At 50.5% G+C, this 11722-nt stretch overlaps 2 protein-coding genes across 2 annotated transcripts in view; both read left to right on the top strand.

Annotated features, from left to right (window-relative positions):
• Positions 1–789: 789 nt before the first annotated feature.
• On the top strand, positions 790–5634 carry LOC132592530 (uncharacterized). Its single transcript, XM_060277545.2, has 2 exons — positions 790–924; positions 3771–5634. Exon 2 carries the CDS (start codon positions 3772–3774, stop codon positions 5461–5463), a length of 1692 nt encoding a protein of 563 aa, XP_060133528.1. The 5' UTR covers positions 790–924; position 3771; the 3' UTR covers positions 5464–5634.
• A 3947-nt stretch (positions 5635–9581) lies between these two features.
• The window catches only part of STX17 (syntaxin 17), a 257051-nt gene continuing 254910 nt past the window's right edge, over positions 9582–11722 (top strand). Inside the window, exon 1 of the mRNA XM_088676428.1 lies at positions 9582–9604. The gene's annotated coding sequence lies outside the window, so the exon portion shown is untranslated. The remainder of the gene's footprint in view (positions 9605–11722) is intronic.

The raw sequence follows: 11722 nt of genomic DNA, 5'->3' as shown, positions 1-11722 counted from the left end.
TGGAGAGAGAAAAGTTTGCCTCCCTCTCATAACACCAAAACTCGAGGGCATTCAATGAAACTGAACGTTGGGAGATTCAGGACAGATAAAAGTCCTTCATGCAGTGCAGAGTTAAACTATGGAACTCCCTGCCACAGGAAGCAGAGATGGCCACCAACCTGGACTGAACAAATTCATGGAGGAGAGGGCTAGCCCCGATGGCTCTGTTCTCCCTTCACATTTGGAGGTTGCAATGCTGAATGCCAGTTGCTGGAAATGGCAGAAGGGGAGAGTTGCGGGTTTCCTGCAGGCTCCTGGCTGGCCACTGTGAAAACAGGAGGCTGGGCTAGACGGGCCACTGGCCTGATCCAGCAGGCTCTTCGGACAGTAAGAGCTGTTCGACAGTGGAATTTGCTGCCAAGGAGTGTGGTGGAGTCTCCTCCTTTGGATGTCTTTGAGCAGAGGCTTGACAGCCATCTGTCAAGAATGCTTTGATGGTGTTTCCTGCTTGGCAGGGGGTTGGACTGGGTGGCCCTTGTAGTCTCTTCCAACTCTATGATTCTGATGTCTTTGAAAGAGGAGGGGCTATTTCTGTTTCTTAAACAAGACTGCCCAGTCTGAGCTAAACTAGCAACCGGTTGCTTTTCTTGGGAAGTTGATGGAGAGGCAGCTGCAGGAAGCCTCAGACGAAATGAATTATCTAGGCCAGCCTTCCCCAACCTGGTGCCCTCTGGATGAGGTGGACCAACGACCAAGCCTCACACCAGCCTCAGTCAGGCTGTGTGTGACATTGTGTGTGTGTGTGTGCGCGTGTTTTTGTGTTTATCTTGTGATGCTGTAAACAGCTTCTCTTGCCGTAGGGTATATCCAGCCTTATGCCTAACCGGAGGCAGCTGCAAAGAGGCACGGACAAGGTGGCAAAGCTGACATGGTTGCCTGAGAAAGGTAATAAACCACCATCCAGACCCCTGCCCTTTAAGCTAGGCCTTGGGAGTATGCAGGGGTGGGGTGGGAGGGAGGCAATCCAGTCCTGGCCTCCCTCTCTGGCCCTTGAGAAACTCTCTCCAGGCTACACCTACCCCCCCCTCCCCAGGCAGCAAGTTTGTTTTCTGCCACTCAAAACGGAAGGACCCTAACCAGTGGATTCAAATTACAAGAAAGGAGATTCCGGCTAAACATTAGGAAGAACTTCCTGGCGGTAAGAGCTCTTTATAAAAAAGAATGAAATTATAATAATTATTATTCAGCTGCGGAATGGACTCCCCTGGAAGGAGGCGGGATGGCAGCCTGCCAGGGATTCTTTAGCTGAGATTCCCGCATTGCAGGGGGTTGGGCTAGATGACCGTTGGGGTCCCTTCCAAACTCTAGAATTCTATGATCCTCTTTCCCAGGCCAAACACCTTGCATCTCATCTTCCTTGAGGGCCTTTGCCTGGCTGGAAGGTGAAATCCAATTCAGAGGGGATGCCTCTGGATGGCCCTATTCTACAGTGTTAAAATGGTTAGGTTCCCTTCTCCACCCACTTTTGCTTATGACCCTGCCCACCACTAGCATTCGGCCCTCGGACAGGAGGGAATGTAGCCCCCGGGAGAAAAGGAAGTCCCCCCCCCCAAGGCCTGTTTTAGAGCTCCATTCTGCAACAGGCAAGCAATCCACCAAGCATCAGCATCATTCCCCGCAGGCCTGCCAAGACTCCATTCCTTTCCCTATCGCTCATCCTGAAGGTTTGCCAGTACTTCTGTCCTGGCTGACTCTTGTAGCTGTGTCCATGAGCACGTAAGGAGTGGGACTGTTCCCGCATTTCGATCCCCTCCTGGCTAGGTACCAGAATAGATGGGTGCCAAGCTGCAGGGTGGCAGCGGGCTGGGGGGGGGAGAAATAGCATCACAGTGGTGCCTCGCTTAATGAACGCCCTGTAAGACGAAATTTTTGCTTAAAGAAAGGATTTTTCTAGCGGAGGTTGCCTCGCTAGACGAATTCGTTTTACAAAAAATTCGTCTAGCGAATCGCGGTTTCCCATAGGAATGCATTGCAATTCAATTAATCCTATGGGCAAAAAAAAAAATTCCAAAAAAATTCAATGCATTCCTATGGGATTCACTAGACGAATTTTTCGTTATAAGAATAGACCCGTGGAACGAATTAAATTCGTCTAGCGAGGCACCACTGTAGTTATTTATTTCATTTATATACTCCAAGGTGCATCTAACAGTGGAAGCATAGCATTATAGCATTGGGTCATCTAGTCCGACCCCCTGAAATGCAAAAATCACCGCTAAAGAATCCCTAGCGTATAGTTATCCGACCTCCGCTTTAAAATCTCCAGATAAATCACCAAGGGAGTCTGTTCTGCTGTCAAGCAGCTCTTGTCCTCAGCAAGTTTAGGCAGAATCTCCTTTCCCGAAACTTGAATATCCTGGTTCAGATCCCACTGGCTCCATCTTCCATGTGATGGCCCTTCAGATTTTTGAAGGTGGCTTTTATGAAAACCTTCAGAAGGGAGCAATCTATACCTGCTCAGAGGTACTAAATACACGAAGTTGTTTTTAAGTTGTTTTGTATCTTTGGAGCTTTTTAATATATATATATATATATAAGCTCCTTTTTGCTGGGGTGGGGGAGGCAATCTGCATGTGCTCAGAGACACTGAGTCTGAGGTGCGAGAAATGGTGGCAGGTACTGTGAAAACGTATCATTTAACTTTATTTATTGAAAATATATACCGGTACTGTATTTATGGCCACCTTCCTATTTCAGAGAGCAGTGCCCAAGTGTGGCTTTCCCAAAGACTTTTAACACTTAATGGGAACTGCTGGGCAAATTGTGCGTGTGTGTTTGTGTACTTGTGGAAGTGCATCCACACACATGGCAGAAGCTGAATGTTGGGAGATTCAGGACAGATAAAAAAAAAGCCCTTCTTCAGGCAGCTCACAGTTAAAACACTGGAACTCCCTCCCACAAGAGGCAGTGATGGCCACTATCTTGGGTGGCTTTAAAAGAGGTTTAGACAAAGTCCTGGAGGAGAGGGCTAGCTATGGCAAGTAGCCACGATGGGTGTGCTCTGCCTCCATAGGTCAGAAGCAGTGATGCTTCTGAATACCAGTTGATGGAAACCACAGGAGGAGGGAGAGTTTTCTTGTGTTTGAATCCTGAATCCTGGGCACCTGGGTGGTTGCTGTAAGAAAAAGAGGTTGACTAGATGGGCCATTGGCCTGATCCAGCAGCCAGGCTGTTAGGTCCTTATGGAACCTCCAGCTCCAGAAGCAGTCTATCTAGGTTCTTTTTTTGGTCACTGTGAGAACAGGATGCTAGACCAGACAGGCCTCTTCAGATGTTGTTAGGTAGCAGAAGGCTTGGCGATGGGAAGGGGAGGAGTGTGAGAGGCCAATGAGTTAACAGCAGAGGGCACATTTCAGGGGAAGTGCAGAGAAATGAGAGTTAGGGGGCTGCGTGGTGGAGGCCTTTGAAAGTGAGGACTAGAAGCTTGGAGCTGAGGTGGATGGGAAAGGAAGCTATTCTGAGGAGCTTTGAGGACAAGAGTGGCACATTTACAGTGACGGGGAGAGGAGGTGAGATTAAAGCCAACAGGTGAGATTTGAGGTGAGATTAAAAGCCAACAGAAACGTGGGCAATTCTGGGGGAAAGAGGTCACAAAGAGGAAGGGCAACCCCCTAAAATGCAGCAGTGTGGAGAGGAGACAATCCATCCACCCTGGGACCTCACCAGAGGCCCAAAACAGGGCAGGGATTTTGGCCACTGCCTGATGCCTGCCCTTTCCCCCCCCCTCCCAGGATGGAGACCTACGAAGACCACCTTTGGTGCCCCTACAATTCCCAGAGCGCGGAGGACGAGGACGACGATGAAGAGCCCTACCACGACCCTCACCTGGCCAGGGTGCGGGCTCGCAGCTCGAGCCGCTCCCGCCACCGCTCCTCCTTCCTGGTGGACGAGCTAGACATGCTCATGGACAAGGCAGCCACCACCATCCAGGCCACGTGGCGAGGCTACCTGGCGCGGAGGCGCATCCTTCGGGAGCACGCTGCCGCCTGCGTCATCCAGGCCGCTTGGAGGCGCTTCATCACCCGGGAGTACATGGCCCTGCAGCGAGAGCAGGAGTCCTCGTGGCAAGGGTACGGGCACGAGCATCGGGTTGAGAGGAGGAGGAGGGGGAGGAGGAGGACGACGTCCTCCCATGCGTCCTTCAACACGAGGAGCAGGTCCTGGGGGGCCCTGGAGACGGACCAAGAAAGAGCTGCGGTCACCATCCAGGCACACTACCGAGGGTACAAGACCCGGCAGGCCCTCGCAGAGTGCAGGCGGGCAGCCACGACTATCCAGGCACACTGGAGGGGCTACCGCACCCGGCAGGAGCTGGCGCAGATGACGCAACGCCCTGCCCACCGGCCCGGCCCAAGGGGGACCTACTACGGGCAGCCCAGCTACATGCCCGGGAGCTCTTCTTGGGTGGGCCCCTACCCCAGGAAGCACTGGCGCAAGTGTCTCGTGGGAGACCCCGAGGAGTGGGCAAGCAAGGTCCCTCGGACTCAGTCGCATGGGAGGGAGCGCACGGGGGGAAGCAGGAGGGAGCACCTGGAATTCCGGGAAAGAGAGCACCCAGGAGCCCAGGAAAGGGAGTACCCCAAATTCAGCAAAAGAGAGCACCCAGGAGCCCGGGAAAGAGAGCACCCAGGGGCCCGGGAAAGAGAGCACCCAGGGGCCCGAGAAAGAGAGCACCCAGGGGCCCGGGAAAGAGAGCACCCAGGGGCCTGGGAAAGAGAGCACCCAGGAGCCCGGGAAAGGGAGCGCTCGGAGCCCAAGTCGTGCCCCCGCTGCGGGAGATGCACCACTGTGCGTGTCCTGGTGGGGGTTGGCAAGGGCCCGCCCTCCGAATCGGACATGGACGACAGCGAGTGCGAGGGGCATGCGCAGCCTGCATCTGCCAGGAGGAAGAGCCCAGCCTCCAGGTCGAGAGGGTCCCGGTCGCCTGCCAGGCCCGAGCCTTACGGGTCCCATGTGTCCTACCAGATGGGCCCCAGGGCCTATTACCCCGGAAACCAGAGCATGGCGTCTGAAGACCAGCCGCGGAGGCAGGGCCGGGACCCCGGAGGCCTGAGCCAGCGCTATTCCACGGGGCATGCAGCTGCCCGTCCCACGCGGGACCGCAACACAACGCGGAGCCTCTCCTCCACCAGCCTCAGCCAACAGGGGGCACCGAGCGCGGGGACCTCTGAATGGCTTTATGAGAACTACTGTGCCCGCCGGATGGGCGAGGGCCAGAAGCGGGTGTTCAAGACACGGAAGCAGATGTGGCAGGTGGCGCGGGCAGCTACCCTCATCCAGGCCTTCTGGAGGGGGTGGAGGGCACGGCAGATCTTGCGCCAACAGCAGGAAGCTGCCATCAAGATCCAGTCCGCCTACCGGGGCTACAGGACCAGGCTGTACCTCATTGAGGCCGGGGTGCTGAGTGAGGGAGACACCGAGTGACACCTTGCCCTTAAGAATACGGGGCCCAGTTGGAGCCCAGTCGGGAGGAGCGGGCAGGCTGGTGGCAGTCACCGGATGGCTGTTCCCACTGCTGCCTTTCCCTTCCTAGTGCAAGCAAACGAGCTTGCATCCCAATAAATAAATCCTAATTACAAACCCTTCGGAAAAGTCATGCTAGCGTGGTAGAACCTAGAATTTCAAGTATTGCTGGGAGGGGACTGGAGCCGGCAAAATGAGGACCAATTGCATCCTGCCAAAGCAGGGAGTGGACAGGAACCACCAGGCCCTGAAAGTTGACAGTGACCCATCAAAGTAGCCAGAATACATTTGCTGGCTGTGATTCCTGCATTGCGGGGGGTTGATGACCCTTGGGGCCCCTTCCAACACTACAGTTCTACGGTGCCATGAACATTGCCATTCTAAGTGCACTTTCCGGGCGCCAATTACTTGTTTTTTTATATGCTGTAAGTAACCCTGGGGCCTTCAGCTGAAGGGTTGCTGGCGGTGATAATGCTAACAGAAGTTAGATTCCCCCAAGACCTGGAGAGCCACAAGAAGCCTTGGAGTGCAGTGACTGAGGAAGGAGCAGAAGGGCTGCTGCCTCTTGGATTTGGGTGACTGTCCAGGCTTGTGTGGGTGTTTGTTTCTGGCTGTGACCTTGTTTGTTTCTGGCTGTGACCTTTCACCTAGAAGTGTGAGTCAGGAAGTTCAGGTGATTAGCTGTGGGCGGAGCTAGTCAGAGCTTGGAGTGCAGTGACTGAGGAAGGAGCAGAAGGTGAGCTGAGCTTGGGAGACACTCTGTAGGTTTTGTGGTTTTGTCTTTTGGGGCTGTGTGTGAGTAAGTTTGTGTGCTTATTTGTTTTCTTACTTGTTTGTGTGCTTGTGCTGGTTTTCTAGGGCTGCTGCCTCTTGGATTTGGGTGACTGTCCAGGCTTGTGTGGGTGTTTGTTTCTGGCTGTGACCTTGTTTGTTTCTGGCTGTGACCTTTCACCTAGAAGTGTGAGTCAGGAAGTTCAGGTGATTAGCTGTGGGCGGAGCTAGTCAGAGCTTGGAGTGCAGTGACTGAGGAAGGAGCAGAAGGGCTGCTGCCTCTTGGATTTGGGTGACTGTCCAGGCTTGTGTGGGTGTTTGTTTCTGGCTGTGACCTTGTTTGTTTCTGGCTGTGACCTTTCACCTAGAAGTGTGAGTCAGGAAGTTCAGGTGATTAGCTGTGGGCGGAGCTAGTCAGAGCTTGGAGTGCAGTGACTGAGGAAGGAGCAGAAGGTGAGCTGAGCTTGGGAGACACTCTGTAGGTTTTGTGGTTTTGTCTTTTGGGGCTGTGTGTGAGTAAGTTTGTGTGCTTATTTGTTTTCTTACTTGTTTGTGTGCTTGTGCTGGTTTTCTAGGGCTGCTGCCTCTTGGATTTGGGTGACTGTCCAGGCTTGTGTGGGTGTTTGTTTCTGGCTGTGACCTTGTTTGTTTCTGGCTGTGACCTTTCACCTAGAAGTGTGAGTCAGGAAGTTCAGGTGATTAGCTGTGGGCGGAGCTAGTCAGAGCTTGGAGTGCAGCGGCGCGCGCCTATCGGCGCGCGCAGTTTTACCCATCTTTTTGACCTAGGGCAGCAAGTCTCATACGTTTGTTAGGGGGGACCTAGGCCTCTTCCTCTTTCCCCCTTGACCTCAAGGTTTTCAAGATGGAGGTGGAGGGAACAACCATTGTCACCTGCAATTCCTGTGCAATGTTTGTTTTCTTGCCAAAGGATGTGGGTAGCTACACTTGCAACAATTGCAAGTTGGTTGCCCTACTAGAAAACAAGGTTGCCCTTCTGGAAGAGAAGGTGCAGCAGCTTCAGGGGCGTGTATCTACGCTCCAGAGAATTAAAGAGCTGGAGCTTTTCTTGGATGCAGCAGAGCACACTGTCTGCACCAAGGAGGAGACAGGGGATCTCCCTGAGGAGGAGGTCAGTTCCCCAACACAGCAGCCAGATGTATGGAGGAACGTGACTCATAGAAGTAGAAGGCCCAGGGATCGCTCTGAGTGCTTAGAATTAAACAACCGTTTTGAAGTGCTCATGGAAGACGAGGAACAGACTCCACCTGAGGATCTCTCCCTCATCACAGTTGATGAGGAATATGAAGACGAGCAACCAAGTCAGTCCTCTGGAAATATGCAGGTAACCTTGGAAGGGACAGCACATAGAAGAATCCCAACCAAGCCTCTGAAGAGGCGTGTAGTGGTGATTGGGGATTCCCTACTGAGGGGTACAGAAGCAGTGATCTGTGGGCCTGACAAGATGTCTCGAGAGGTGTGCTGTCTACCTGGGGCCAAGATCAAAGATGTAACAGAACGGCTGCAAGGAATAATAAAACCCACCGACAAATACCCCTTCCTTTTGGTGCATGTGGGAACCAATGACACTGCAAGCCATAGCTTACAGAAGATCAAAAATGATTATGAGGCTCTGGGCAGGAAGTTGAAGCAATTAGATGCACAAATTGTCATCTCTTCTGTCCTCCCAGTTGAACGACATGGCCCAGGGAGAGAGGGAAAAATAGGGGAAGTGAACAACTGGCTTCGCAAATGGTGCAAACAGGAACGGTTTGGATTCCTAGATCACGGTCTGCAGTTTCTTGATGATGGACTTCTGGCAAGTGATGGACTGCACCTCACAAAAGTTGGGAGGAATGTTTTTGCCACAAAACTCAAAAACCTCATCAGGAGGGCTTTAAACTGACTTATGTGGGGGAGGGAGACAGTGGTCCTGAAGGTAGGAGTCTATCAAATGCTGAAGATGATCATCCAAATGTCAAGGACCAAATGGAGCAAGCAGCATGCAGACCTAGTGGTGGGACGAAAATATCCTTAAATAAGAGACATGGGGGAATGATCAACGGTCTTCAATGTCTGTATACTAATGCACAGAGCATGGGAAATAAACAAGATGAACTTGAGCTCTTGGTACAGCAAACTAAATATGACATAATAGGCATCACTGAAACCTGGTGGGATGAGTCTCATGACTGGAATGTAGTAATAGAGGGATACAATCTATTTAAGAGAAATAGACCAAACAGGAAAGGAGGAGGAGTAGCTTTATATGTTAGGGATATGTATACCTGTGAAGAGATCCAGGATTTAAAACTTCAAAGCCAAATTGAGAGTATCTGGGTCAAAATTAAGGGAGAGAAAAACAACAGTGATCTCATTGTGGGAGTTTACTATAGATCCCCAAGCCAAACTGAGGACACAGATGATGCCTTCCTGGAACAGATGGCCAAGCATTCCAAAGGAAGTGAGATAGTAGTAATGGGGGATTTCAACTATCCTGATATTTGTTGGATGTCAAACTCAGCCAAGAGCATAAGGTCGAACAGATTCCTCACTGGCCTTGCAGACAACTTCATTGTCCAGAAAGTGGGAGAAGCAACAAGAGGATCAGCCATTTTAGATCTGGTCCTAACCAATAGTGATGACTTGGTTAGTGGGGTAGAAGTGGCAGGATCATTAGGTGGGAGTGACCATGCTCTTCTGGAGTTTATTATCCAGCGGAAAGGAGCAACCAAGCATACTAAGGTCCAAATTCTAGACTTTAAGAAAGCCGACTTCAGAAAACTTAGGGAAACGCTGGGTGAAATCCCATGGACAGTAATACTAAAAGGGAAGGGAGTTCATGATGGTTGGGAGTTTGTTAAAAGGGAGATATTAAAAGCACAACTTCAGGCAATACCAATGAGACGGAAACATGGAAGGTGCCTAAAGAAGCCAGGCTGGCTATCTAAAGAACTTTTGACTGAGTTAAGATTTAAAAGGGATATGTACAAAAAATGGAAAAGGGGGGAAATCTCCAGAGAGGAATTCAAACATATAGCCAGCACGTGTAGAGACAAAGTCAGAAAAGCTAAAGCACAGAATGAACTCAGGCTCGCCAGAGAGGTTAAAAGCAACAAAAAGGGCTTTTAAGGGTATGTCCGTAGCAAAAGGAAAAACAAGGAAACAGTGGGGTCACTCAGAGGAGAAGATGGTGAAATGCAAACAGGGGACAGAGAAAGGGCAGAACTCCTCAATGCCTTCTTTGCCTCAGTCTTCTCCAAGAAAGAAAACAACGCCCGACCTGAAGAATATGGAGCAGATGATTCAGCAGGGGAAACACAGCCCAGAATAAGTAAGGAGGTAGTACAAGAATACTTGGCTAGTTTAGATGTATTCAAGTCTCCAGGGCCAGATGAACTACATCCAAGAGTATTAAAAGAACTGGCAGAGGTGATTTCAGAACCACTGGCAATAATCTTTGAAAATTCCTGGAGAACAGGCGAAGTTCCAGCAGACTGGAGGAGGGCAAATGTTGTCCCTATTTTCAAAAAGGGGAAAAGAGAGGACCCAAACAATTACCGCCCAGTCAGCCTGACATCAATACCAGGAAAGATTCTAGAGCAGATCATTAAGCAAACAGTCTGTGAGCACCTAGAAAGAAACTCTGTGATCACTAAAAGTCAGCATGGGTTCCTGAAAAATAAGTCATGTCAGACTAATCTGATCTCATTTTTTGACAGAATTACAAGCCTGGTAGATGAAGGGAACGCTGTGGATGTAGCCTATCTTGATTTCAGCAAGGCCTTTGACAAGGTGCCCCATGATATTCTTGTAAAGAAGCTGGTAAAATGTGGGCTAGACAATGCTACCATTCAGTGGATTTGTAGCTGGATTACTGACCGAACCCAAAGGGTGCTCATCAATGGCTCCTCCTCATCCTGGAGAGTAGTGACTAGTGGGGTGCCACAGGGTTCTGTCTTGGGCCCAGTCTTGTTCAACATCTTTATCAATGACTTGGATGATGGGCTTGAGGGAATCCTGAGCAAGTTTGCAGATGACACCAAGTTGGGAGGGGTGGCTAACACCCCAGAGGACAGGATCACACTTCAGAATGACCTTAACAGATTAGACAACTGGGCCAAAGCAAACAAGATGAATTTTAACAAGGAGAAATGTAAAGTGCTACACTTGGGCAAAAAAAATGAAAGGCACAGATACAGGATGGGAGACACCTGGCTTGAGAGCAGTACATGTGAAAAGGATCTAGGAGTTTTGGTTGACCACAAACTTGACATGAGTCAGCAGTGTGATGCAGCAGCTAAAAAAGCCAATGCAATTCTGGGCTGCATCAATAGGAGTATAGCATCTAGATCAAGGGAAGTAATAGTACCACTGTATTCTGCTCTGGTCAGACCTCACCTGGAGTATTGTGTCCAGTTCTGGGCACCACAGTTCAAGAAGGATACTGATAAGCTGGAACGTGTCCAGAAGAGGGCAACCAAAATGGTCAAAGGCCTGGAAACGATGCCTTATGAGGAACGGCTTAGGGAGCTGGGTATGTTTAGCCTGGAGAAGAGAAGGTTAAGGGGTGATATGATAACCATGTTCAAATATATAAAAGGATGTCATATAAAGGAGGGAGAAAGGTTGTTTTCTGCTGCTCCAGAGAAGCGGACACGGAGCAACGGATTCAAACTACAAGAAAGAAAATTCCACCTAAACATTAGGAAGAACTTCCTGACAGTAAGAGCTGTTCGGCAGTGGAATTTGCTGCCAAGGAGTGTGGTGGAGTCTCCTTCTTTGGAGGTCTTTAAGCAGAGGCTTGACAGCCATCTGTCAGGAATGCTTTGATGGTGTTTCCTGCTTGGCAGGGGGTTGGACTGGATGGCCCTTGTGGTCTCTTCCAACTCTATGATTCTATGATTCTATGATTCTAAGCCTGTTTTTAGGGACTGCAATGCTAGTTTTTGCCATTGCAACCAGAGTGTTTTCCCACTCTAGAGGGAAGAACCACACCTATGGCAGGCAGTTGCACCCTCTAAAGTATCCTCTCATGACCCCTTGGGCATAGGAGACAAGAATCCAAAGGAACTGCCCAGAAAGGGACAGAGACTCGCAATTTCTAGGTTTGCACAGCCTGCAGGGTTTCTTCTTCCTTGGCGGGAGAACTGGTGATAGATGTAACAGTGGAGGAATCCAGGTGCTACAAGATTACGTGTAAGTCACAATTGAGTGCTGCATTTATACTGGAAAGGGAGGGTGGAATCTTTGCTGCAGCACAAAGCGACATAAACACTGAGTCTCATGGCACACTCAAGACTTTACAAATTCATTGTGGCATATGCCAGCCTTTGCCAACGGGTGCTTTGTACTACAACTCCCAACAGCCCCAGTTGATGGGAGCTGTAGTACAAAACATCTGGAGGACAGCAGGTGGGTGAAGGCGGCCCTGGGCAACCAGAAAGTTGTT

This window comes from Zootoca vivipara, chromosome 8, assembly GCF_965207765.1.
Source record: "Zootoca vivipara chromosome 8, rZooViv2.hap1.1, whole genome shotgun sequence".
Lineage (NCBI taxonomy): Eukaryota > Metazoa > Chordata > Lepidosauria > Squamata > Lacertidae > Zootoca > Zootoca vivipara.
The sequence above is the reverse complement of the archived record's forward strand: the minus strand, read 5'-3'. Positions and strand labels throughout refer to the sequence as shown.

Excerpts from the sequence above, each read along its gene's own strand:
- LOC132592530 (XM_060277545.2), top strand. The coding sequence starts at position 3,772 with ATGGAGACCTACGAAGACCACCTTTGGTGCCCCTACAATTCCCAGAGC.